Source organism: Musa acuminata, chromosome BXJ3-2 (assembly GCF_036884655.1).
Source record: "Musa acuminata AAA Group cultivar baxijiao chromosome BXJ3-2, Cavendish_Baxijiao_AAA, whole genome shotgun sequence".
Taxonomy (NCBI): domain Eukaryota; kingdom Viridiplantae; phylum Streptophyta; class Magnoliopsida; order Zingiberales; family Musaceae; genus Musa; species Musa acuminata.
The window spans coordinates 23202849-23230000 of NC_088350.1; the positions used below are offsets into that span (position 1 = coordinate 23202849).

At 41.8% G+C, this 27152-nt stretch overlaps 5 protein-coding genes across 7 annotated transcripts; 2 read left to right on the forward strand and 3 right to left on the reverse strand.

The window, feature by feature from the left end:
* Positions 1 to 2975: 2975 nt before the first annotated feature.
* LOC103971367 (probable metal-nicotianamine transporter YSL12) lies at positions 2976 to 6295 on the reverse strand. Its single transcript, XM_065138820.1, has 7 exons — positions 6154 to 6295; positions 5484 to 6057; positions 5258 to 5421; positions 5089 to 5186; positions 4871 to 5005; positions 4623 to 4809; positions 2976 to 4555 (listed from the first exon to the last, which is right to left on the reverse strand). Exons 2-7 carry the CDS (start codon positions 5920 to 5922, stop codon positions 3452 to 3454), a joined length of 2127 nt encoding a protein of 708 aa, XP_064994892.1. The 5' UTR covers positions 5923 to 6057; positions 6154 to 6295; the 3' UTR covers positions 2976 to 3451.
* A 1214-nt stretch (positions 6296 to 7509) lies between these two features.
* Positions 7510 to 10482, reverse strand: LOC135631281 (endoglucanase 13-like). 2 transcript variants are annotated; one of them, XM_065138822.1, is made up of 11 exons: positions 10255 to 10482; positions 9971 to 10183; positions 9692 to 9892; positions 9527 to 9616; positions 9243 to 9407; positions 9046 to 9169; positions 8760 to 8923; positions 8304 to 8637; positions 8188 to 8226; positions 8057 to 8098; positions 7510 to 7970 (listed from the first exon to the last, which is right to left on the reverse strand). In XM_065138822.1, exons 1-11 carry the CDS (start codon positions 10459 to 10461, stop codon positions 7687 to 7689), a joined length of 1863 nt encoding a protein of 620 aa, XP_064994894.1. In that variant the 5' UTR covers positions 10462 to 10482; the 3' UTR covers positions 7510 to 7686. The 2 variants fall into 2 exon arrangements, with proteins under 2 accessions (XP_064994894.1, XP_064994893.1); XM_065138821.1 differs by having other exon boundaries at positions 7510 to 7976.
* Positions 10483 to 14984: 4502 nt separating this feature from the next.
* On the reverse strand, positions 14985 to 19685 carry LOC103971394 (E3 ubiquitin-protein ligase RING1-like). Its single transcript, XM_009385409.3, has 2 exons — positions 18462 to 19685; positions 14985 to 15290 (listed from the first exon to the last, which is right to left on the reverse strand). Exon 1 carries the CDS (start codon positions 19552 to 19554, stop codon positions 18475 to 18477), a length of 1080 nt encoding a protein of 359 aa, XP_009383684.1. The 5' UTR covers positions 19555 to 19685; the 3' UTR covers positions 14985 to 15290; positions 18462 to 18474.
* A 431-nt stretch (positions 19686 to 20116) lies between these two features.
* Positions 20117 to 23487, forward strand: LOC135630848 (thioredoxin X, chloroplastic-like). The gene is made up of 2 exons (XM_065138089.1): positions 20117 to 20555; positions 23006 to 23487. Exons 1-2 carry the CDS (start codon positions 20226 to 20228, stop codon positions 23210 to 23212), a joined length of 537 nt encoding a protein of 178 aa, XP_064994161.1. The 5' UTR covers positions 20117 to 20225; the 3' UTR covers positions 23213 to 23487.
* A 1618-nt stretch (positions 23488 to 25105) lies between these two features.
* On the forward strand, positions 25106 to 26736 carry LOC135631413 (uncharacterized). Of its 2 annotated transcripts, none has more exons than XR_010494384.1 (2): positions 25106 to 26276; positions 26474 to 26736. XR_010494384.1 is itself a non-coding variant. In XM_065139072.1 (2 exons), the coding sequence occupies exon 1, from the start codon at positions 25300 to 25302 to the stop codon at positions 26134 to 26136; it is 837 nt and encodes a 278-aa protein (XP_064995144.1). In that variant the 5' UTR covers positions 25106 to 25299; the 3' UTR covers positions 26137 to 26155; positions 26474 to 26736. The 2 variants fall into 2 exon arrangements, 1 of the variants encoding a protein (XP_064995144.1); XM_065139072.1 differs by having other exon boundaries at positions 25106 to 26155.
* The last annotated feature ends 416 nt before the right edge of the window (positions 26737 to 27152 follow it).

Consider the following 27152-nt stretch of genomic DNA (forward strand, 5'->3'; position numbering starts at 1 on the left):
CAAGCATCATTGATATTGTCCATATTACTAATATAGCTGGAAGCATAGTTTACTATTATATATGATTTATTTTTTTAAATATATCTAATTATATATTATTTTATTTTTTATATGCTTTTATCATATAAGTTATATATATTTTTATTGTCTATGGCATATTATAAAGATTATGTTATAAGATTTTATTTTTGATTTTTTTCTAATATATAGATGTACATTTCAGTCAAATGTTGACTCCAAATAAGCTCACATTGTTGTACATAAAACTCATGTCATGCTTATTTTGCCGGCGGTTCAGACGTGCGTCCAATCCAAACCAGTCCTCGATGAAACTTGGCAGCCCAATCATTGGTCGATCACTTTCCGGCTCCTGTCGGGCACGCGATGCCTGGATGACACGTGTCTCAATCGTCCACGTGTCTCACAGGCGGCCCCTCGTGCTTGCGCACACCCCTTATCACAGCCGTCGGATCTGCGAGTAACCAATCTCGACCGCCCGATTTGTCAGCTCAGCCGGGTCCCGCGCCCACCTGTTTTCCTTTCCTATAATTACTACCACCCTTCTCCTTCTCTTCCACTCCGAGATGGTTTGTAGAGGCTATCGGGAGAGAAGTATTTCGCAGAAGAAAGATAGAAGAGAGAGAGAGAGAGAGAGAGAGAGAGAGAGAGAATAAAAGAGAAATCGAAAAAAAATTATTAGTTGAAGGCTTACCATAACAGAGAGAGAAAAAATATATATGGTGAGCCTTCAACTAATATATATATTTTTCGATTTCTCTTTTAATCTCACTAATAATTTTTTTCGATTTCACTTTAAATTTTTATGGTAAGTCTTCAACTAAAAAAAATTTATCTCACTCTCGTATTTGACATCCGCGCTTCATTTTTCGATTATAATATATGGTGTGATAGAGGAGCAATCTATTTTTATAGACCTAAACCACAAAATTATGACTAAGCTCTTATTTCAACTCAAATTTTTAATTTAATTTTAATTAAATTTATATTATAATATTTAACATCTTTTTTTTATTTAATTTTTTTAAACTAAAGGTAATCTTCACATGGATAGTTTTCAAAGATTTTATAAAAAATACTGTAACTTAATCTTCACTTTTATAATATTTCATTTCGATCATTTTGTTCTTCACTTGATGTCTTACTTACTCATGATTATCTCTCAGACAAAGTCGATAATTAAAATATTTATAAAAATTAAGATTTGAAAAGAAAAAAGATTTAAAAAACTCTGTTACTCGGAAGTCTTATAGTCTTTAACAGCACCTCACCCTCTCTCTTAGCTTGGTGTGTGATGAATAGGGCACAATCTTCTATTTATAGACCTAAACCACAGTCATAACCCTATTGAAATAAACACTCATCCTTCGATTCAAACTTCTAACTTAATTCCAATCAAATGTAAATTATAATCTCTTTAGGCATTAATTTTATGTTTTTTTTTCGTTTGTCTTTCGAATGGTTTGTCTCTCTTCTTTCACTTGTGGGGTTACAATGATGGGTTGTTTCGTTTCTTATTTAATTTTATATTTTAATCTATGATATAATCGATTATTTGACTTTATAATTTGATCTTTCAATTTATGGACTTTATAATTAGGATTGAGATGGATTATGTTGCTTAATTAAACTAATGTTGATGAGAGGGTTTATTGCAGGATATCATGCCGACAAAAGTTGATCAACATATTAGGATCTTTTTATTTTTTAAGTTTTGAATAATATTTTATTAAATTTATCTAATTCAATAAGAGTTGGATAAAGATTTATTTGAGATTTATTTATTTATTAGGAGTCCAAATCCTAATAGACTCAAATGGTGAAACTCATGTCGATCATCTCGAAGTGATCATCTTTTTTCTTTCTTCTATTTTACGATAAAATTCTAGAATCTTATCATGCTGCTAATAGACGATGTGGCCTTGTCGATCCCTACAGTCTTGTTTGAAAATGATATTGTAGCTATAGCCCATTGCGAATCACTCGGTAATCCTTTCTCTTTACGCTTGTTTAATAATATATGATTTGGGATGGATGGATGGATGGTGCATCGAGTTTCGTGCTTACGATTGATCCAGTTACTTAAGGTCGTCTCATTCATTCTCTTGGCTTTTATGTTTTCATTGTTATCTCGAGAACAAGTTCTATGACAAAGCTTATAATTAAAAGAGATGTGAAGTTCTAACATTATACCATGAAGCTCTTGGAAATCGTACATCTTTTTTGTTGAATTCCATTCGGATGGTACGATCGACAGAAGGGAAATTGCCGGAAAAGTTTCTCGAGAACACGCCGCGGATTAGGGCTCAAAAGTCGTCCCAATTTCGTGCTTACTTCCTGCCATGTTCTTGACAGGAAGATGGGTTAAATGATTTATATCGTCCTTCCGCCTTCTTCGGGTCAGCCAAAGCTAACACAGCCAGCCGGCCTGCCGGAGAAGGTGGAGAGGACTACTCGGTAAGCAATCCCCAAGACGCGATCCGCGCCGTCCATCACGGGATCGATGGCCCAGATTTACGTTAAACAGCCGCGATTTCGTCGCCGCATTCCTCTATTTAAACCGGGGAATTGCCGTACATCCATGCGAACCTTCGTCTTCCATTAGTTCCATGCGTACGTCGGAGGAGACGTTGCGAGATTCTGGACGTGCTTTCCACAGGCTTTCTTGAACCGTGAACTCGTGCAGGCTTCACTGGTCTCTCTCCTCTTCTCAGTCTTCGGTGCAAGCCCGAGGAAGAAGTTTGTTGATGGTTCAAGAAAGTCTTTGGAAAACACGACAGATCTTACAGACGATCGTTTCGGTGGCTTTTTCGAGCGGTCTATATTCGTTGGAAGATCAAGTCTGCATGCAACAATCTCTTCAGGCTCTCGTGATCCTGCGAAGTAGAACTTCTCTTTTCCGCACCTTCAAATTCGATGAAAAGCTGTGGAAGAAACTAGTGGGAGTATCAAACATGAAGGATCTTGGCGGCTTTGTTAGGTAGTTTATGCATTGTAGGAGTTCTTATTGGAAAAAGGGGTTACATAGCAAGATTCTGGACATGCTTTCTTGAATTGTTGACATTTCAATCTCTTTCTTGCTCTGGTCAAGAACCATAAAACATCTATTCGTCCTACCTTTTCATTTCATCATATTCAAGTGATGCGTAAACTGTTGATTAGGCTTCGTGGAAGCAATCAGTAGAGCTTAAGAAGCAGCCTCAATGTAACTCCAAATAAGATGGTAGAAAATGTTATTTAGCTACATGGAGATGACTCCAGCACTGTATATTGTAGTATATATATGAGAAGCATGTTCTATACAAGAACAGAGCACAACTAAAATTTGGAGGATTCTTATCCTTTGCCTCCTATAGATCACCATCTTCTGTTTAATCTCGTCTGCAATTGTTCTTTAATGTCAGATACTCTGCTATTTACTGGATCAAATCTGCTACGGAGACAGGGATTCGATGAATGAATCCACCTTCAGGTTGATGCTCCTCGACAAAAACTTCATGCATATGGGTGGCTTCACTTTAGCAAGAGCAAGAAAAGACTGCGGAAGAGACCATATTCCGTCACCGCAGATCAAACCCGAAGCCACGGCTGGCGCGAATGCGTCTGCCTTGGCCTTGTTGATCCTTTCCCAGACGAACAAGATCAAGCTGCCCACGCACATATCTATGGCGAAGTAAGATCCCAAGTAGAACGGTATCGCCATGGCCATGGGGAGCGGTATCCACCTGCCCACCTTCTTCCCGGTCACGTCCCTCAGCAGGTTGATGAGAATAGCAGCAGCAAAGAAGACAAAACAGAGGGTGAGGCAGTTCTTCGGCAACGATGAGAAGCCTTCCACCCCAAGTATGGCCATGTTACGATAAACAAGGGCATTAGGTGCTGGGTACTCCGATCCGGGGATGCCGATGTCGTCGAACGCCTTCAGGAACAACCAGAAGACGGATGGGGCGATGACGCAGCCCATGGCAGTGCCGATTACTTGGCTGATGAACATGGACCTCGGTGAGGCCAGAGTCAGATACCCTGTCTTAAAGTCCTGCATCAGGTCCGAGGCCGTGGAGACGATGTTCATCATGACGCCACAAGCAGCGAGGCCGGCAAGAACGCCGCCGTGGGCGGCGCCAGCCCACCCGCCGATGGCGAAGATTGCAAGCTTCCCGTAGGTCGACGCAAGGGACCAGTCGGTGAGGCCAGCGCCGTAGGCGTTGCAGAACGCCAGCGCCGGTGCGAACACGTAGGCCACCAACACATAGTACCACCGCAGCTGGGGAAAGATGTGGGGCAGCGTTGCGGTCGAGACAGCAGCGAGGAGGAGATAGCCTCCGTAGGCGATTGGTTTTGGGATTTGGTCTTGAAGGAAGAGCTCGGTGCGGCGCTTGTCGTCGAAGGAGACGGCCGATGTGTCAATGGCGAAGGTGTGCGTTCTTGCAGATCTTCTGCTTCTGATCTGTGACGCGAAGGCGGCTGTGCTCTTGCCCATGACCTTGACGAAGTTGTAGAGGCCATCTCCAAGGATCAAGGCGATTGCTATGAACACCTGCAACATGCTTATGCTTACTCAAAAAGATCAAAGTCGATCAATGAGCGGGGAAGATGCTTATTACCCTGTAACCTTGGAGCCCATCAAGACTGCCCAACGCGTCTGCCGGGTACCAATCGCCTTTCTTGTTGCCTATCAGAGGCCACATGATTCCCCATGAGAGAATGCCTCCCAAGAGCACAGATATGTTCACGATGTATGGGCAAATCATCCCGACCCCAACGTAAGTAGCCGAAAAATCAAAGTAGAACCTGCAATCCTTTACGTATCAGATAAATGTCATACAGGTTTTGAAGGTTTTGAGATGCATACCTGTTGTCGTAAGCCTTGAGGCCTAATGAAGGGAAGTTGATGAAGCCACAGTCCTTCCCACCTGTGTAAAACCACTGGAAGAAACCCCACAGGAAACTGCAAACCGAGAGCTTGCCCAGCGTTCTCACCTGCTTCCTGCAAGAAACATTAACGAGTTCCCTGACCGAGTCAGTCGCCGGAGAAAACAAGGGCAACCGTTCATGGTTGTTTCGAGTTACTTCGCTAGGTTGGCTCCCTGAGGGGTGTGGAAGCTGTTGATTAGGTTCGCCGTCGCGGTGCCACTCGGATAGGTCAGCTTGTAGTCGATGATCATTATCTGAACACATCAATTTAGCATGCAATTTTACTGTGGAGATCAGATGAGACTGCATCGAACAGACAACTGACCTTTCTCAAGGGCACGAGGGAGAACAGTCCCAGGAAACTAACAACAAAGAGGAAGCCGATCATCCATCCTAGTCTTGGATTCTTTATGTTCTGTGAATCGTTGGCTACTGTGGATTGCTTGGCGATGGTTTCACTCATGGCAAAGAGGTAACTTCCGAAGCCCCCTGCATCGCGTAGAATAAGCAGCAAGGAAGATACGAGGGGGAGGTGATGGTGGCGGTGTTACCGCTGTAGGCGATGCCAGAGGCGGCGACGACGCATGTCTGGATGACGGTGTTCTCCTGGCGGGTGAAGGGGCGGCGGAGGAGGCCAGCCCTCCCGAGCGCTGCCGTCCACGTCCGGACGAAGAAGAAGCCGAGCAGGCCGGCGGAGACGTTGAGGGAGGGGACGATGCCGGTGGTGAGCACGAACTTCATCACGATCACGTTGAACACCACCGCGAGCACGAGGCTCACCGCGAAGGCCCTCGCCGTCAGCTGCTCCCGCCACGTCGGAACCCGCTTCCCGTCGAACTCCCTCTCTATCGACGCCGCCGCCACCAATTCTCTCTCTTCCTCCTCCAAATCGTCCTCTTTCCTCCTCCTCCTGGCTCCGGCCTCGCCGTTCTCTGCCTCTGCGGCCGTGTCCTCCTCCATCGCCTTCGCCTCCTGCTGTTCTGCTGCCATCTCCTCCTCTAGCTGATGTCTAAGGTCGAGGATTGGGATCGACAAGCGGCAGCATTAATAGATTCCGCTTAGTTTCAACCTTTGACACCGAAATCTTTCTCTCCTTCGATTTGGCTTCAGGGGAATCGTTGGAATCTGGGTGGAGTTTCCGAATCATCCAAATCGAATCAAACCAAAGGAATCATTCGAAAGCTCAGCCAAAATAATCAAATCGATTATTTTAGTGCTTACCAAGAAAGCACATAAACTTCACCCCCAACATCTCACCGACCTAAATGTTCAGAGGAAGAGTCTCGGTTTTGCCGTCCATATCGGCTTTCCCTCTCTCCCAACTAAATCATTTGTCTTGTGATGCTGACAAAAACCATCTATCTGTATTCGCTGCTGCAATCTCGCTACTCCATGCAAGCTGTTCTTTTATAGTGGTCGAGACTGCTTTGTGTACTTTAGATTAACACGATACTCCGAAATCGAAACGGATCCGAGACCGTTCTACTTCTCTTTTTTATATGTCGTTTTATAATTTTTATTTTTAATAGAATAATTTAAATTAGTATAGAAATTTATAATTTTATTTTAAGATTTCGATCAAAGTTTCATTTTGAAAAGTTGATGTATTTCCATAGATATAATAATAACATGCAAGCGAATGAATTGGTGTGAAAAAGAATAAGAATTTTAGGAGATATTTTGGGATTTTTTTTCCTTTCCAAAATGCCTCTAAACTAACTGTTATTTGGTTATTGAGCGACTGCCCCTCCGTCGTCTACAACCTGGTCCCTGACCCACCGCCGCTGCCTCCGCCCTCTCCTCCCTCGGCATCTCCCGCGCCGACGTGGTACTCTTTCGACCGAACCTTGCGTGTCCCAATTTCTTCCTTTACATTTCCCCTAAAAATTCATAGATCTTATCTTCTTCACGCTTTTTTCACTTTTACAATCTGATCTTGATGGGCATTTTCTGGTGTAAAAATCCGATGTTTTTAGGTGACGTTGCTCGCCCCCCAACACTCCGGCCATGTACGACATGCACTTCGTCGTGCCGATGAGCGGCGCCGTTCTCAACACAATGAACACCTGCCTCGATGCCCGTACTGTCTCCGTCCTCCTCCACCGTAGCGGCTTCAAGCTCGTCTTCGTCGACGTCATCTCTCGCCCCCTCCTCGACGGCACCCTCCGCCTCTTTCCCGATTCCCTCGAACCGCCCCGAGTTATCCTCATCGACCTCGACGAAGCCCCGACTGCCCAAAACTCCACCCTCACGTGTGAAGCTCATCGAAACTGGGGCCCCAGAATTCCGGTGGGTCCGCCCCCTGACTGAGTGGGACCCAGTGTTCCTTAACCATGCTCCAGAACCACGTCCGCTCCACTGCCACCGCGGCCTCTTCTCAACACCATCAGCTCCCTCGTCTATTGGTCCGTCCCGAAGCGGCCCATCTACCTGTGGACCCTTCTCGTGTTCCACTCCAACGGGTGGAGCATCGCCGTCGCAAGCAATTTTGATTTATTCTTAATCTTGGATGACCTTTATTTGCTCATTGTTGTGCTTCCACCCATATAATAAACAAACTTTAAAAGAAATGAGAAATTATTGGCAAAATATGCTTTATTTTCTTCTGAATTTTAGAAGGTAAGACAGAGAAGAGCTAAAACAAAACCAAATTTACTCCCAATCAAGTAGCTCTCGCAGATACCTAAACAGTATCAAAACACTGTCAAATCCTTGTGTCTTACGGAGTTCAACATTTGCACCAATCACAGAGTCTCAGCGATAGGCGACAACTGAGACTGCAGCTTGAGGTCCACCTTGAATGTAGACAAAGACGAACCCTGCGCCAGGCTCCAACACCTGCAGCCATGGTGGAAGCTCGTACATCTTCTTCTCCTGCGTCTGCGAGAGGCCCCAGAGAGGCCCTGTGAGGTTCTCGATCTTCAACTTGAGGTACGTGATCCGCTCGCCGCATGTGTTCTTGACGGCCACCTGGTGCCGGTAGTAGTCCTCTCCTTGGTACTTCCATGTATTGGTTATGGTGTGCACGAACTCAACGGCTGCTTCTGCAAACAAGAATCGACTTGAGAGCTTGAACAAGTCATGGAATGCTCAATCACATCCCTTGAGCAGCAACACTACTCACCATTTGGCTTTGGATTTGGCCCTGCTGATTTTTGTTTAGAACCTGCAATTGAATCATAGCGCACACATTTAGTTACCATTCTGAATTACCCATTCAGCATTTCAACCTGTCATCGAGACATCTCCCTTTACCTGGAGATGAATCTGGTGTTGAGTACTTGGGAGAATGACCTGCAAAGCTCACATCCTTGAGTTCTCTTTCTCGGACTCTAGTTTATAGCGACGAGATCAGTCATGCAATGGATTACCTTTGTCACCTTCTAAGCCGTCCAACGCCGCAAATAGGCCGACCAGGGGAGCGTTTCCGGCGATGGAAGGCTCGGTCTGCTCGTATTTGCACCGGTCATCGTAGAATTCATCTTTCAGATCAGGGCCTCCGACCAGAGCTCCTTCGATGACGTTGGGGTTGCTGTCCTTGTTGACGTACCAGTAATCGAACCCGTCGATGCATCCCACAGCAGAAGGCAGCTCGAATATTGATGGAACCGAAGCTCCCCTGTGGTGCACATGAGTGGGATAGTTCCATCCGTAGCCAACCAAGTAGCTCATGGACTTTGGATTCTTCCCCAGAATGTAGTCGGCCTGATGAATTGCAGCAATGCAGAAGTTGTCTTTGATGAGGACTTCTCGTGCGAAGGAAGCAAAACTTTCTGCTACTAATTCGGAATACTACTAAGCCAGAGATATACTATGAAGTAGAATACCTGAGACTCTGCAAATTTTAGTAGCATCTCAGGACTGATTTGGCCATCAGGGCAGACGAGGTTAGCATTTGCCATTCTCAAGTAATTGGAGTAGACTGCCGACAGAAACGCTGCCGAGGAAACATATTGCAGGTTTTGCCAGTCATGGAAGTACAATAAACCCCCTGTTCACGACATCATAATCATGCAGCTTAATATGATACAATGACGAGAAAGGATGCTGGCTATGTTAGAAATTGAAGTAGATGAGCAATGTCAAGAAACAATCTCGTTGTCGATGGAAAACCTGGAGTCATTTCGACGTTGTCGCCGTTGTTCTTCTGGAGGCACGCGCATAGGAAGAACTCAGCCTTTGCCTTGTATTGATTGAGTGTGGCATTGCAGGTTTCACCACCACCCCTGACCAACACCTGCAAGAACAGAGGTTCTCGTACAGACGTCGCATGTGAAGCCATGATTTCCTGATAAATCTGTGTTGTGTACCTTTGACAGAAGGACCTGCAAACCAGCATACTTGTTGTCCCATGAGAATTCAGTAACAGCCCATCCAGTTCCTCCAAGGACGACAGCATTCTGAGCTACATAGTTCAAGTAGGACTTGTCATCCGTTGCTTCAAAAAGCCAAGCAGCAGCCCACAGCAACTCATCCTACACCATTAACAAGTGCATCAAAGCTTCGGCCATCGACATGGTCGAACTCTAACTAGGAATTCGATCACATCAAACGGCAGATGACATAGTGGGGAAAGAAGTGAAATCGTTCTTACGGAGTAACCGGTGGAAGAAGGATAGTACTTGCGAACAGAGTGAACCGAATCGTCGTATCGACCACGGTACGTGTCAGCGAAGGAAAACAGCTGCAGCAACATCAGATATTGATCACTCAAGCTCATAATAAGAGATGGTGGTTATTACCATAGATGATATCTTACCTGCCGTGCATGCAAGAGGAGGAGATCGGAGTACTTGGAATCGTATGGTCTGAAAACTATGGAAGCTGCAGCCATCGCAGCAGCAGTCTCGGCTGCCACTTCGGAGCCTGGGTGCTCGCAGTCGACCTTGTATGCGGTCCTCGGCGTCGTCATGTCCTCCGCCCTCTCCCAGCAGATATGGTCGGAATCTCCATCGCCGACCTTTTCAAGGCTCACCACAGGTTATCGAAGTAAGAAGAATGCTTTCCAAGCTTTCATGTTGGTTGCAGAGTCATTTACCTGCACCCAGAGGAGATCGGGTTGTCTGTGTGCTTTGACGAAGTAATCGGTTCCCCAGCGAATGGCATCGAGAGCGAACTCTAATTGCCCCGCGTCGACTATCTCTTTCTCGAACTCGATCACGCTCCATGACAGCATCGTCACAGCGTATGCCATCGGCAATCCAAATTTCACATGATCACCGGCGTCATAGTAGCCTCCTACCAAGTCCACCTGACAAGGAACCTCGATTAGGTTGATCGAAGCAACCATGATGGAATGCAACGATGAACTAAGAGACTGACCCCTTGGCTGTAGCCATCCTTCAAAGCAGAATCACCTCGCCATTTCACCCTCTGATCCGCCGGCAACTTGCCCGACCTCTGCGCCTCGAAGAACAGCAGACTCTTGGTCAAAGCTTCCCTGTAGCTGAATCCATCTTCTGCGGCAGAGCTCAGCGAACACCCAATCAGCAACGCTGCTAAGGCGAACGACATTATCGGCTTCGCCATTGTGCGCTTCGGTGGGGAACACAATCGAACACAAATGTTGCCGAAACCTGTTTTGGTTCGAGTCTTATATAAGAGACTTCAAGGAAGAAAGAAGGTAGGATGCATGTCGGAGAATATGTGTTGCACGTCCACATAGCGGATGTTACAGCCATCCACGTATGGAAGCTGCTCGTCAAACGCAGATATTTTAAGCGCATGAAGTGCCACAGAGGAGGCATTGGTTGGGACTGTTAGAGATTTCATTCTAAAACGTAATCTCAAAATTTTGTTTTTATTAATTTATTTGCTTTTCTGTTAATATTCGTATATTTATATGACGTTCTAATTGGAGTCGTTGTTTATGATTACACATATTAATTATTACCACTAACATCTGTTTGGTTTTACACTGAAAAAAATCTTGTTTTTCTTATTTCTAAGAGTCTCTTTTCTGAGAAAATCAATTTTAAGATTTTTTTTTCACAAAATCTATTTTCATTTTTGTGTTTGCTTGTGATATTCGATCAAGAGAATGAATTCAACTATAAACCTACACAAAAGATTGGTAAAATTATTTGGAATGATTTCTAAATCTTATTGTTTTATTCTTATCAATCAAATTAAATTAAATTTTATTATTGAGCTTGTACCCCATGTAAATATTATGACACTTGAAATTGGTAGTAAAACTACCCTATCCAAGATCATGAGTTTTATGTTAATCTCTTTATGTTATATTTTTTAAATTATGGGGACTCTAATTCATATTAATGATAATATATATGTTATTTAATATCTTTTGAAATAATCATAAAAAAGGGTTAATGATAAATTTGTATCTGCAACATCATGTGCAAATTATTAATTTCTTCATGCTAAATTTTATTAGAAATATGAAGCTTTACATCTCTTACTTATAAATATGAATTTATTTATATTTTTATTGGCATAATTATTACCAACATTTAACTATACATCATGTATGAAATAAATTACATGTTTATTCATATCATCATGATTTTAATATTAAAAATAATATAACTATATAATATGTCATGATAGTCTTAGTATATATAAAAAGATTATTATCCTAATATCATCCATGAGGGAGATATGTTAGGTTATAATAGGTCTTTTGATCAATGAGAACTTAATCTTTGTAATAAGTGATCCGAAAAAGGTTTAATATGATAATAATAAGTTTATTATAAAAAACATGTTGAAAGCTTTCTAATTGTGCTAGGTTAAATTTATAAAATCTTGATCGATATCTTTTTAAGTTAAATTGAGTTACTATTGGGTCGAAACCATGTCAACTTGTCAAGAAACCCATTGGACTTAAACCATGATCAAATTGGACATGTTAGATGGTTAAATCAGTGACCTAAAGTGGGCCGGGGCAGTGGTATCGTCAAGTTCAAGTAGTGGTATCACTTTGAGTCAATCGAAAAACAATGTTTGTGTGGTTTCGATGGTAGTACCACGCATGCTAGCGATAGTACTGTCCAAGGCAATGATTGTACTACTTAGGCTAGCGATAGTATCTTTAGAGTCTTGATTCATGGCCTCATTATAAAGATAGTACCATTCGGTACTAACGGTAGTATCACTAGTACCTAAAAATTTTAGGGATTTGAATTTTTAGCACTATTTATGAAGTATTTTGGGTCTATAAATATCTCACTCATACTTGCTTGATGGAGCACTAATTTTTGAATTCAAAGGTATTATAAACTCTCTCTTTAAGCATTGTTTAAGTTTCTATCACATTCTTGAGTTTAGAAGTGGTTCTAAGTCATACGAGGTGAGATCTCTTGTAAAAGCTAGAGTGTGGAGGTTCTCCCTTAAGCGTTAAAAAGGAGAAGAGTTGTAATAAAGGTAGTTGATCAGGACTGATAGCAGATAAAATTTTCCCAACTACAGGAAGAAATCTTTCTATTCTATTGAGGGAAATCCTCTATTCTGTTGAGGGAAATCCGGACCGTGACTCTATCTCAGAGTAGTGCAACATTTTCCACGGACGTCCTCCAGGATCATTGTGTCGGTCTCCTTTGAAGTTGAACATCGTGACTCTATCTCAGAGTAGTGCAATGTTTTCCACGGACGTCCTCCAGGATCATTGTGTCGGCCTCCTTCGAAGCTGAACAAGGGCCACCACACCGCGCCCTCTTCTCCTTCCTGCATCGGTGGCATTCTTTACTGTCGCCCTTCCTCCACCTCTTCCTGTAGAAGCAGAGCCAACGTAGCCTTGCAACTGCTCCCCGGCCAACGATCTCTCCTCCTCGTTCCCGTATCTCGCTCAAGCGAGAATTGCCGTTGTCGCCGTCCTTACCGTAGCAACCCAGCAACAACTCTATATTCTGTTGAGGGAAATCCTCCCTCCAAATCTCTATAAATAGGACTATAAATAGAAGAAGGACATATTATTGCATTCAAGCTTTTTCAATAAAACTTCTTCAATAATTCTTCTTATATTCTATTCTTTTATCTTCTATTCTTTCGATTTACGATCAAATCGTAAATCGATTTGTATTTTTTCTCTTACCTTGATTTACTATTGCATACTGATTTAGTTACTAGCAAGTTTTGATATATATCAATATTATGTATGATGGTTGAAGTTTGAATAAATGGAACTTAGACTTGATTAATTTAGTTTTGACAAAAATGGTCACACTAAGTAAAGTTTAAATCTCTAAGATATTTTACCCATAGTATAAATATCAAATAAATTATTTGAGTAAATATTTTATGTTTTAATTTTTTTTAATAAACAACATTATGATGGATCGGTAGAGATTTTATTCTAAAACGAAAATCTCATAATTTTTATTTTATTTAATATTTTAATTAATTTTATTGTCTATGATTACAAATAATCAATATTTATTGCCCCTATTAGTTATATATCAACTCTTCAATAAAAAAAAAAATCTATTGCTTGATTTTATACTGTTAAAAATCATAGATATCTTCCTTGATTTTTTTTGGTCTTCTTGTGTTTGTAATATTAAACCTGTACCAAATTCTTCCTTAAGATAGCTTATAACGATTTCAAATAATTTTTATATTTTATTATTTTATTTTAATCAATAGAATCATATTTAATTTTATTGCTGAGTTTTTACCATGCACATGACATCGTAGTACATCCTAATTAATCCTTAATATTATAAAGGACTGCTATATATATATATATATATATATATATATATATATATATATATATATAGCATCTAGAAACGCCTTTGGATGTGAGACATGATGTGTGATTTGACATTTTCACACCCGCTCACATGCGTGGATAACAAATTGACTTACTTCTTCACCACATGGAATTTAAAATTAATCGAAGATATAAATATCTATTAATCTTCTCTATCATCTTAAATTGTTTATTAATATTATTGCATCTAAGTCAGATAAGACAAGGTCAATGATTTTATATTTTGACATAAACTAATTTGTCATGCTTGACTTGAGACATTAAGAGAGCCATGATTGAAAGCTAAGTAATTCTCGAATCAATTGACCCAAACCCATCTAGATAGAGAGACGTAACAAAATCACAAAGCAACACGTGGCTGTTCAGACACGGCCTCAACAGGAAACCCCCCCTCCTTTCCTAGAAACTTCCCCTGCACGCGTATTAATCATCAAGTGGTCATGGGCGGCTGCAGCATGTCCTATGCGTCCTCCACAGACACCAGAGGAGGAAGAAGACAAAGGGAGAACAGACGTGTGCCCTAATGGCCATATTTTTCCTACCCAGCGTAAGCGAAAGCACACACGAAAGGTCTACTCTCACACAAAATCTAGAAGGTATATGACTTGTGAAGAACGTTTCTCTTTTAGTCTATAAATACTCTGTTATGACCTGCTGGGATCAACGAAGAAGACTGGAGCATTCCGAGAGTGCCTTCTTTGTGCTAGTTTCCTCTGCTTCTACCTACTCCTCCATCCCTAGGCATGATAGTTCACAGGATGGCGAAAGGCTACTACGGCTCTAAGTTTGCGACGGAGGTGGCGCCGCCAGAGCTGGTCTCGGTCGTGAAGCGCAAGGCAGCGAAGGTACTAGACACGATCGAGGAGGAGGAGGAGGAGTTGGAGTTGATGGAAGATCTTTCCGGGACTTGGGAGATCACTCCTGCTGGAATCGACAGAGAAGGATTGTGAGTCGATGAACGTTGTTCCGTAAACTCCTTGAGTTCTTCATTCCAGTCCTGTACAAATTACACCTGTGCTGATACTGAAATTTTTGTGGCTTTTCTTAGATTAGATGCCGCTTTGTGTTTGGTGTTTCGTGCTCAAATCTTGCTTGCAGATGTAATTGTGCTTTTACTGTACGGTGATTGGCAAAGAAGCTCCTGTAGAAATTGCCTGATTCAATCGATAGGTTCCCCTGTTCTTACTTGGCATGAGAATTAGTTCCGACTATTTCTACCACTGTAGATCAGATTTATCTGCAGTACAATAACATAATATTTCTCACCCAAAAATTCAAAATGAGTGTTTTGCAGAACGAAGTTAAACAAATAAAAAAATAAAAGAAATATTTTGCCAATAATTTAAATAAATATTACAAATGGTATCACATAAACATATCCAATATTGTACCCAAACATTATGCCACTGAATGATCCCTGTTAGTGGCTTCCGGAATCACTTGCTCAAGGTATTAGAATTAAGCCTCAGATCATCGTACCAGAAAAGAAGTATATAACAAATATATATATATCTTTTTTTCCCGATAGATAAAAACAGATCAAAATATGGAGATACTTGAATTCTGGATGTTTCGCTGCAAAATGCTGGAATATATACCTCGGAGAGCGTCCCTGAGTTCCATCCTGAAAGGGAAAATAGCCAGATTAAAAAAATATATAGCAGGAAAATATTTTGCAGCCATTATCAGAAAAGTAGAGAAATTTTGTAGATTAAAATATCAAACATTCTTTCCAAGACTTGGGAGTGAGGATAACAATTGTTGAGGTGAATGTAAAGTCAAACAAGAATGGGAAGGCTGCTAGAAATTTGGAAACTCAAGATGACACCTCCAGGCATTTTTCCTTTTTTGCCAATGGCTGCAAGGGTTCTGGATTTACTTAGCAAGTGAGAAGTTTTCTCAACAACAGTAAAGTAGAAAAAAGAAAAGACCACAAGTAGAATAACTAATGATTCAGAAAGATATTGGTAAATGCTTGCTGCCATAAACATCAACTTTACAGCGAAAAATCTCGAATCAATTGTGTGATTGTTTGCAGCTTCTACATTGCATAAAACAGCCAGAATTTCAACAAAACCAGGGAACAACCACCAAACGTAGAATCATAAAATGGAACAGTGCATCACAACCCCAACTAGGCTAATGAATAATCAATCATGGGCAGAGTACAGAGTGAGGTGTTATTCTGTGAACCAATGTAGCTTCTACATCGAGAAAAAGCCAACGTTTCAACAAAACAAGAGCATACCCACCAAAGAAAGAATCATAAATATGTAATAATGCATCACAACCCTGACTATGCAATGAATTATCGATCATGGGCAGAATTCAGAGGATTGTTATTGTACTAGTCTGTCCACACACGTGTAGGACACATGTTGATGGGCTTGGCTCATGTCCTTTGCTGCCAGCTGGTAAGTGGAATGCATGACACTGATCCTCTTTCATATAGTGACCACATCCAGCTAAAACTTAGAAGCTATACAAGGACCACAACCGAAGAAATAAAGATGATACAGGAAAGACCATTGTGTCTGCTTTGGTCGATGTTTATCCTTTCCGTTTCTCTCTTGCTAATTACAAATTAGTACCCAGATCATTAAACAGCCAATAAGGTAATTGTACCAGCTACATGTATATGATTATCGATGACTAATCCAAAACTTGTTCCCCATTTTCTTCCAACACCAAATTTGAGGGCAACTTTCACCAGATTACATCAGCAAAAAACAAGCTTAATATTCCCGCCAGTACTAAATTTATAAGTCCCTCTTATGCCAAAGTTCTGCTTCAACCAGGAATTTTCTACCTGCAATTAGACAGTTATGGAGACAACCGTTACTCGGATTTTCTAGCTCCTTTATATAAGTATGCCCCTTGGGACTACGGTACAAAACCACAAATAAGGCTCCTTTATCAGTAACATAGCAGGATGGTAGTTTTCTCCTATCTGGAGCTCCTCAAATGATACATATCCAGACCTGATTTTGGAGATGCCAATAATTTATCCAAAGACTAAACCTTCTTGAATCATCAAGATGGCATTCAACTTGCACAGCTGCTACATGTACAGACTGCTTTGCAATTTTCCGTTTAGCCTAGAGCTTGAAACATTACCAATCCAAGGTTCTGTGTGAAGATTGAACCACATCTGCTGCATCGACCAATTTCTCTCATTTTTCTTGTGCCAGTTGAAGGTTATATATTGTGTATCACAAATATGAAAGTATTTGTGCCCCAATTATCTGTGTGCTGGAAGGTTGGTTTTAAGGTTCATTATGGTTTCTAGTACTTTCCGAATCTTTTAAACCAAAACTTGAGTGGCCATTGTAAGGTCATGAATGAGGTCATTTTAGTTGTTGTCATTGACTATTATCACTAGCCATAACCAGGTTACATAACACATCTGGAGAACCCAGTTTCCGGCAGTTTAGGTGGTTTAAGAATGATAAATGAGGATGCCATGGTGGAAATTTTGGAAGGTTTACGGAGGAGAATGTATTAGCCCTCAGTAATTTTGACTGCCACTTCCATATGCATGTACATTCCGCTGATGCAACCACACTGGCTTTATGTGTCCTAGACCAGCACAATTAGATGCAGCTCTTGCAGGAGGCACTAAGGCACATGTCTTTGCACCAAGATAGATAGAGGACAACTAACCAAGCCAACAAGTGCCATACACATTGTACATCAATTCATATCTGATGTTCCGTAATTTTATACATTCATATGTTTTACTATTTCTACTAATAATAATTTATGCACAGTGTCTATAACAAGTTCATTTACAGACAGCACTGTTACAAATTTTAAAAAGGTAGTTTGGTCCTGCATATGCACTTCAATAGATGAAAATTTGCTACCAATATGCATGCATCTACATTTAATTATGTGAAATCTATCTTCAATATAACTCTATATTTACTAAGCAACACCTAGGAGAAAGTTGTTTAAATAAATCAAAATTGAAATAAAATATTATTTTATTTCAAGGGACATCCATCTAAAACCACTCAAATCTAGCATTATCTACATCAACCATCAAAATAGAGAAAATTGACATCATCATATCCATTTGAAGTTATGTGATCTAAGATGCCATAATAGTCTCATGTGTATCTATAATAACTTTGAGTCCCAATTTAGCATATTCATCGAATGGCAAAAAAGGAAGGCTAACCATGCCACTAGTTCATTTGAACTAATGGCTGTTTACCATATCACTTCCTCTCTAAGCTTCTTACATGTCATATATTCTAAATGCTAAAATTCTTAGGTAGCATGTGGGGATAATCATCACAAGAAAACACATTTGTTGACTACACCATTGAAATCTACAAGAAGAAAGTCAGAAACGCTTGCACTCTTTGTTCCAACTTGGTCAACATATAAAAATTACAGCAAGAAATTGATCAATTTCAAGATATTTTATAATCTGCATAGTTCCAAGAACTAAATAGTGCAGTCTGAAATAATAGAAATAAAGAAGTGTGCAATAAAATCTAGTTAGAAGTATATTAATTCGGTCATATCAAAAAGAGCAAGGAAACCTACAACTCAATAATCTGCCATTAAAACCTACAGTTGGGCCAGAAACAAGCACATAAGACAATAAAATAGCATTAAGAAATTCATATGGAGAAACATGTCTGAGTAGTTATGAATGACAATAATATATCTCCGACTAGAAACATCATAATATAACAAACACCATGAATCAAAATGACAAAACATTCAATGGCTTTCATTATCAGAAATGAAAGAATCTCAAGAGTAATGTCAGAGACTGTACCTCTCAACTCTTCTCAATCCAGATCTTCCTGCTCAGCCTCTGACTGCCTGTACCCTTGCTGTCCAGAATTTGCGTCATTGCTATTACCACGGGCGTTGCCATTACCCCCATCACCAACTCCAACAACATGCCCATCCAGACCTTGAGTTGCAAAAGGCATAAATGGCCAGGGCAGAGAGATACTAAAACTCCTCTGCAACATCCCCGATCCTGGAGAATTCCCCTCTACAGAAGCCCCAGCTGTGGACCCACCAGAATTCCCCACCCCAGACAATGTCCTCGCTGCAGGGGCCCCTCTGCGCTGCTCGTAGTCCGTATCGTCAGTAGGCAGCTCATACCGGCACACCGGACAGGAATTATGCAACCCAAGCCACGGCAAGATGCAGTCTTTATGGTAGATATGCTTGCAAGGCATCAACTTTGCCTCATCCCCCATCTCGAATGCGTCCTTGCACACGGCACACTGGGCCTCGTCGGAGGCAAGCGACTCGGCCGAGATCCTGATGTCCGGCAGGGATTCAACAGCGGATTTGGCAGCCGGAGGCGTGCCATAACGATTGGGATCGTTCTCCGCGAGCTGCTGGATGAGCCTCTCGAGGCCAGGGCCAATAAAATAGTCCCCGAGGTTGCCGGCGCCGACGACGGGACCACCCTCGAGAACGACCTGGATGTTGGCGCCACCGGAGAGCAACTGCCGCATGTAATCCTGGAGGAAGAGCATCGGATTGAAAGGAGCGGGTCCAGGGGTGGGGGAGGGTTCGGAGGAGCGGACGGGGCCGAGGAGGTCGGCGAGGTCCCTAGGGCTGCGAAGCTCGAAGTTGCTGGTTGGAGACAAGAGAAATGGGAGGGGGGATGGGGAGAGGAGGAAGGAGTCGTAGCTGCCACGGGGAATGGAGAGGGGGAAGATGGCGTTACGGATGGGGAAAGGGGCGGGATCGGGGCTGGGAGGCGTAGGGTCGACCTCCTCGAGGAATCCACCACGGCAGATAGGGCAGGTGATGTCGAGGGTAGAGGAGGGGAAGATGGCGACGTTGCGTTGGCATTGGTGGCAGAAGTACTCCTGGAAGTCGGAGCCGGGGCCGGCGGAGGACATGGTGACGGGGTCGGGAGAGGGAGAGGGAGAGGCAGAGGGAACTTTCGGTGGCGAGAACGCAGGGCAAAAGGGAAGGTTTTGAAACGACCGGGGGCGCTGAAAGAAACGCACGAGACTCGTGTCAGCGACAGCACGATATCTACCAAAAGTAGCAACCTTCCCAAGAGCTGAAGACATTGAATTCCAAATTATATATATATATATATATATATATATATATATATATATATATATATATATATATATTCACAATAAAACATAAATTTTTTGTTCGTCGCTATTAAAAATAGTATAATGATCTGTAAATTTAAGAATGAAAAATGGTAAAATATCATTACTGGGATTCATTTTTCATAATTTAGAAAAAAAAATTGTTGGCTAAAGGCAAAAGAGAGGCCACTAAATCTTGTGCTGAAGAATTACTAATAAATCTACATGATAATTAAGGTTCTTTTTCCATATTTTAGCATGCAGAAGAGAGGACGCTAAATTTATAGCTAAATAAATAAATAAATAAAAATGTCGATAAACCTGGTTCGAATGTGAGGCATGTACTCGACACTCTCTATGTCGCGATTCGACTCTCGCCATTCCCAAACGAGTGGACTCGGATTACCACGAGCCGCACGAAGAGCCACACAGCTTGAGAAGCGCCCGCGCCCTCTCCGTCCATGGCGACGACGAGCTTCTCCCCCTCCGCGGCCGTTCGAGCCCCCTCCGCCTCCTCGTTCGGCCCGCATCTCGACCTCAGCCGCCGCATCCGCCTCCCGCTGACACGCGCCCCTGCTCCCGCAGCTCGGTGGGGGGCGCGGCGGCACGTCGCCCCTTTTCGCCTCGCTGCCAGGAGGCTCTCCGTCCGCTGCGGCGCGCTCGTCCAGATCGACCAGAGCGAGTTCCCGGCTGAGGTGCTGGGGTCTGATATCCCGGTCCTGGTGGAGTTCGTCGCCGATTGGTGCGGGCCCTGCCGTTTGATCTCATCCGTCGTCGAGTGGGCTTCCCAGGTCTCTTCTTGTGCCAAACCATTGCAAGATTTCTCTTTTCTGTTAATTGTCGCGTTATATCAGTATAAAAATCGATTTTTTGGGGGTTGTGTTTAATGAAAGATTGAATTCAAAGGGACATGAGCATTTTAATTCCTTTTTGTCAGAAAATGATGCTTTTAGGCTAAAATAATATGCATTGAATGTAAGATGCACGTCCAGGATTGTTGCAAAACCACTTTTAGTAGATTCTCAATTAGGAAGGTGCATAGAACATCGAGATATTGCGTGACAAAATATTTGTTGTTTTGTTTTATTAAAGCCTTATATTGGTAGATGACAGCATTTTAACCTGTACTGGGTTGAAATGATTCTTGTATCTAGAAGGAAGCCTCCTTTGTGGAGGAGCCAAATCACTGGGGTGATCGATGGAAATTGGCTACTGTGAGACCTTCCATCCCACAAACAACCACATCGTTCGATTCTGTGCCTTTGGACAACTGTGATTGCGTTTTTCCTGTCCTTAATCTCTAATCGCCGCCATCCCAAGTCCATCTTCCCCTCTTCTGCTTATAAAGAGGAAGTAGGTGTCCATGTTCTGCCGCAAGCAGCTTATGCCTTACAATGCTTCCACTACCATGCCGCCCCCTGCTACCATCAACTCAAGTACTCTCCTTCCAACTTCTTTGCATCTTCCCATGGAAACTAATCCCTCCTATATTCCCACAGTTCAGGTCATCCATCTTCCTGACACGAATGAGCACTTCACCTACTTCTCCTCCCATGTTGTTGTCAGGTTGGGGAGCCAACAAGGCATAGTGGATATGTATCAATTGCTCTGTAATTTTAGCTATTAGGCCCATAATTATTGAAGTTCTTATTTCCATCACGATCATGCTTTGAATCAATGCTAGGTAAATTAATTTTGATATTCCACGTTAGCCTTACACCAAGATCTTTGACATGTTGTTACTGGTGTTGCCACAGTATCTCAATTTGATATCTCATTGTGTATGACATGTAAAAATTCATTTCATATGCTAGAATAATGACTAAGATTATGAGAATGATTCTCAATTGTGTTCTTATTGCTCCAAAATTGATGAGTGTGTATGATGGTGCAGGGTTATATATTGCCAAACACTGGTGCATTATCTATTCAAAGAAGTGTCATAAGTCTATATCGCAAAGTTACATATTAGGATTCTAACCTGTGAGATAATGATATGGAGAAACTATGACTGTTGTTACTTTTGAGATTTAGATAGAAAATGATATGCAGTAGTTCCATGGCAGAACTTTAAGGAGTGTCGCAATAATTGCTGCTCTTAAGCTATGATGTCCAAGAGCTAATCAGCAGACATAACTGAACTTTTTTGTTATGTTATTAGTACCATGTAATCAATCTTAAATTAATGCTATTTAAGTTTTAGTTTCCTGAAAATATAAGAGTAAAATATGTGGAAACATGTTATAGATCTGTTCCGTTCAATTAGAACTAATGTTGATATTTGAAAAAATATATATGTACATGAAGAATCAGACAATTATTCATCAAGGATAAGTAACTGCAAAATGCTACATTTACTGAATGAGTTCATTGGATGATAGTCTTGTATCAGACAAAAAGGTCCAACATAAGTTGTCCTTACAATCACTCTTTTTTGTTTTTGAAGTGGAGTCTCTTATTGTTTAGAGGTTTCAAATGATGTATAACATGCATGAGTGCTGTAATAGGGTTAAATTGAGCTGGATATGTAGTAAGTTTGTATGTTAATCTATTAAATTCCTCGCTGAATTCCTAGATCTAGAACAAAAATTATAGTATGTAGATATCATAGTTTCTCCATTGGATCATGTAAGGTTTAGCCAATCCGTTGAAGTGAACCAGATTTGCAAGTACATGTTTATCTGATTCACATTGTTAGCTAGAGATGCATATTGACCCACTTTTTTCCCAAACATGCATAACTAAGAACAGATACTTCAGGTTCCACTAGTTCCTTGAAAATTTAACACTTTATAATGGAAGGCAATATGCAAAGTATAATCATTGCCTATGAATAGAAAAAGTTTTAGAATATTTCTTCTCTATTCATGTCTAGCTATACGATCGAATGATCATAAAACAGTTGTTGTCGGACAGTTCCCTAGGAGTGAGTACATACCTGAACCTAATCTAAATGCACTGACTGGTCACTGATTTAAGACCAATTGAACTTGTTTTTTAGTGATATTACCTTCAATAGCTTTAATCGCAGGAAAAAATCCATGTAGCCAACCCAATAGTTGAGATGATTGCGTAACGTTCATGTTATACCAGCAAAACTACAGCTCTAAAGGTTTGCTTGATATCTGCTTACAATTTTATCACATGTTTCAGGCACCTACATGTTTTGTGTATTGGGCATCATAGTTTTACTAAATGATGTAACGTTTAAATTCTCTGACTGGAAATTTGAAGCTTTCAGGAATACAAGGGCAGAGTAAAGGTTGTGAAGATCGATCATGATGCAAATCCTAAGTTGATCACAGAGTACAAGGTTTATGGCTTGCCAACATTGATCCTCTTCAAGAATGGGCAAGAAGTTCCAGAAAGTAGAAGGGAAGGTGCAATCACCAAAGTCAAGCTGAAAGAATACTTGGACAATTTTTTGGAGCCCACATCTGTAGTCTAATCTCTTTCAAGCTCAAGTACACTGTTGAATCTAGATGACCCAGACATCTGTAGTTCCTCTTATAACTTCATGTAAGCTGCAGCCTATTGCTTGAGGCTTCAAATGAGTCCAGGAAAAAGTTCCCTTCCTCTTGGAAATGCAAGCTGGCCTCTTGTAAGACCAAAATATTTTTCTGTACACACCTAATAAGATTTGTGCTGTAATCTGCAGTTGTCTTTTGATGGCAATATGTGGATTAGTTGTATTAAATATGAGCTTTGACAATGTTGAGCGTAGTTCAGAGCTGGCACTTTTCCTACTTTAAGAACAGAGTTCCTTTTGTGATGTATGGGAATTACCTCAAAGGTATGCGTTGTAAAGCCTGTTTCTCCTTGTTCACATCTCATGAATACATTTGAGGCAATGCCCCTTTCTCAAAGAAGAGCGGACAAAAGAACAGAATAGATGGATTTATCCATATGGAATTTAGAAAGGAATTATGACATAAATTGCTGATCAAATGATTGCTCTGCAGCCATCAACTCACTTCAGATAGGGATTCAAGTCAAAATTGCAAATTTTAATTTTCCATAAATATTAATTAAATGTGGATTTTTTGGAGTGAGATTTTCAGGAATGTTCGACTAAAATTTCCTCATTTTTATGGAAAAAAATCCTCATAAAAATTCTTCCAATATCTTGTCATAGATTGTTCAAAATGCTTTGATTATATGGGCTTTTGGATGTACAAACTCTTCAATTAAGCTTCTCAAATTTCATAGGAAACTCCTCGTGGGAGCAATCTATGAATCACATGGTACTGCGGCCTCAACTCCATCAAAATCCAAGACTGTCCAATCTGTCAATCACTTTCTTGTGGATACTCGACATCGTTTGTCTCCCGACACAGTCGAAGTCTCCTTTTTTTCTTTTTTTCCTGTACTTGAGAAGTAGGATCTGCTCATCAACTTGCTAATTCACAGTTCCAATGGCTTCTGGGCATCAACGAAAGCCTTCGAGATGGCGAGGATTGCACTGTAACAACTGTGGCTGTGATATCTCATGCTTTCTTTTATCCTCGGAATCAAACGATGCCTAAAACCATCCCTGTCTTCGGTTAGATAAAAAGAAAGGATGATCGAGGGCCTGAGAAAGATCGATATGCATATGTACGAATGTGGTTAGTGTTTCTGCTATTTGTTAATCCATTGTTACATAGGGAACAAAGACAAAGCTGTGATGATTGTTTTAGTTCCAAGCGTCTTCACTGATGCTGCTGGAGGAAAGGCTTGAGATGGCGGCTTTCACTGTCATTGGGCTTCGAGGACGACGATGTAAAGATGAAGTGGTGATCATTAGTGTGTGTTGCTTTAGATTCAAGTGTGCCTTCGAACTTTGAGGCTATGAATGAGACTCATCCAATTGCCAAATGTTCTTTCAGGGAAGGAGGAGAAAAGATACGTTTGTCTATGTGTGTGTGTGTGTGGTTTACATGCAGCCAAAACTCACGAAGAGGGACAGTTTGGCTGAGTCGATCCTGTCCATCCACTTCGTGTATATTTTACTTGAACGTTGCTTTAAGATTAACAAATGTTTGGTAATTGCACGACCGTTGACTTGACTTCTTTCTTCATGGGAAATACCATTCAATGCGATTGTGTATGATGAGATGATGAACGGTCGTTATCTTGTTTCGTAAATACTCATCAAATAAGTCGTTATCTTTAAATTATTGAGTAATGTTTTAACCCTAATTTATATTTCTTTGGAATATTAAATATACGCATGTATTCCTCTCACCAATTAAAGGTATTTGGTGAAAATGTAAGTCATTTTTGTCCTTTTTCTTGCACAGTAATTAAAATAAGTCATGTGATAAATAGCCCACTTCATCTCTAACCACCTCTATTTCTCTCTCGCTATCTCTCACACACACACAAACGCAAAGAAAGGTTCGAGATTTGCCGGCAATGGTGTCTTGCCTCGGATCTCCGATGCCAGTGGCGCTCTCCTGCTTCTGGATTTAGCGTCTTGTTCGAGCTTTATTATTTGTTGTTTTCGTTTGGTTTGAGATTTTCCTCGTTCTTTTCGTAAGATTTCTCATAGAGATGGCGAATCCGCGATGGAATTCTCAGACAAATGGATATGACACTGCGATTTGGGCCGCCAAGATCGCTTTTTGCTTCCTCGGCATCCTCTCCTTCGGCGCAGCAGCCAGGGCCGCCATCCCTGCTGCTGCCGGGGCGCTGGCCTCCGCGGTCCCTGGCTTCTGGGAGTTCCTTCGCTCTTGGCTCGCGCCTCCGTACCTGTTCATCGCCGTCCATTTGATCATCCTTGTCATCTGGAAGCTCTCCGATCAGAAGCAGGAGCATCACCAACACCGCGAGCAATGGGCGGCGGCGGAGCGCATGGCGGAGCCTGAGAATCCTGCAAAGGTCAAATCTTTCGAGCCTTTGCATATTTCTCCCGTGCCCATTCTCCGGAAACCCTCGCCGGAGATGTGGCGCGACGAGATCTCGCCGTCTCTGACAACACCGGGTGTCCGGGCGCTGGATCCCGGTGAATTCTCGACGTCCGACGCGTCGTGCGTGACGACGGAGTCCGGAGAGATTTCCACCGCTTCGTCAGCGTCTGCGGTCAAGAAGAGCGTCGAACCGGAGTCCATGAGCAGCCTTACGGTGAAGAAAGATGAGGACGAGGCAGCGGCGGCGGCCACTGCCGCTGGGACAGCGAATGACTCGATGGAGGCAACATGGAAGGCGATCATGGAGAAGTCGCCTCGGGCAGCGGAGGTACCGCCACCGACGGCGTCGTCCGGGCGGGGCTCGAGGCAACCGGTGGCCCCTCCCTCATCTACGGGTCAGGACGAGTTGAACAGGCGATGCGACGATTTCATCAAGAAGAATTACGAGCAGATCCGATTCCTCAGCAGCCGGCGGCTGTAGTTGGAGATGCAAATTACTCGTTACGCTAGTCGTCATCTCTTCTCTTTCTCAACTTAATCTTCTTTATAGCTCGTTAGGCCCTTGTAATGAAAGCTTTAGTGTAGGGAGACTGCTGTGCTGCTAAAAATCCTATTTTTAAGGTAACTACTGTATGATGCATTAGCCAAAACTAGTTTACGTCTGTCCTCTGCTTCAACATTTTTAGGCTTTCATACGAAGAGCAATCCAATTTTGGATTCATTTCCTCTTTCGTTTGTAGATCTTTCTTTCTGCAAATGTTCTGCTATATTATTCTGAGGGATGACAGGTTTGTGTTTCATTGCCTTTGGGATTGCAGGTACTTCTGATATGCTGAACTTATTCTTGACTTGGTGCTGCCGATTGGACTGGCTGGTGACTTGTGCTGATAGACGGGATGTTTGGTGGTCTTCAGTCTCACCTTTTGGTCTTCTGTTTGGTACTCTATTTAACTCACTGTTCAATACATGTTTGTTAAGTGATGGTACAGGAGTATATCCTGACAATGATCTGGAGTTCATATAAGCTTTTTACTTGCCATGTGGGTTTGCTGAATGTTTATTAAAGTGACCATATTTACTCTTTGATGATGGCCATTTTCCATTTTTGGTGATGGCCACAGATCTTCATGGCTTGTCTTTTGGTCCTCCCTGCTGCTTACATTACATTGTACACTATGCTGTACTTTGGTACTAGCAGTTCACTTGATAAGTATTTGAATCATATTGAAGTGTGATCTGAAAGGTAGGAGAGCTTTGGAATCAGTCTTGCTGGTAATTCTCCTTTCACGTGAATTGGTGTAAAACTATCTAACTTGCTACCTCACGATTAATTTGTTTTGAGGAAAGCATTAGTATGTCAACATGTTCGATACCCTTAAAAGAAGATATTTAGAACTGTCAAGTTCTCATGAACATTATGCACTGATCACTCAAACCAGTTGTATTTGATGTGCATGATCAACATGAAAGATGAAAATGATTGATGGGCATCAATTA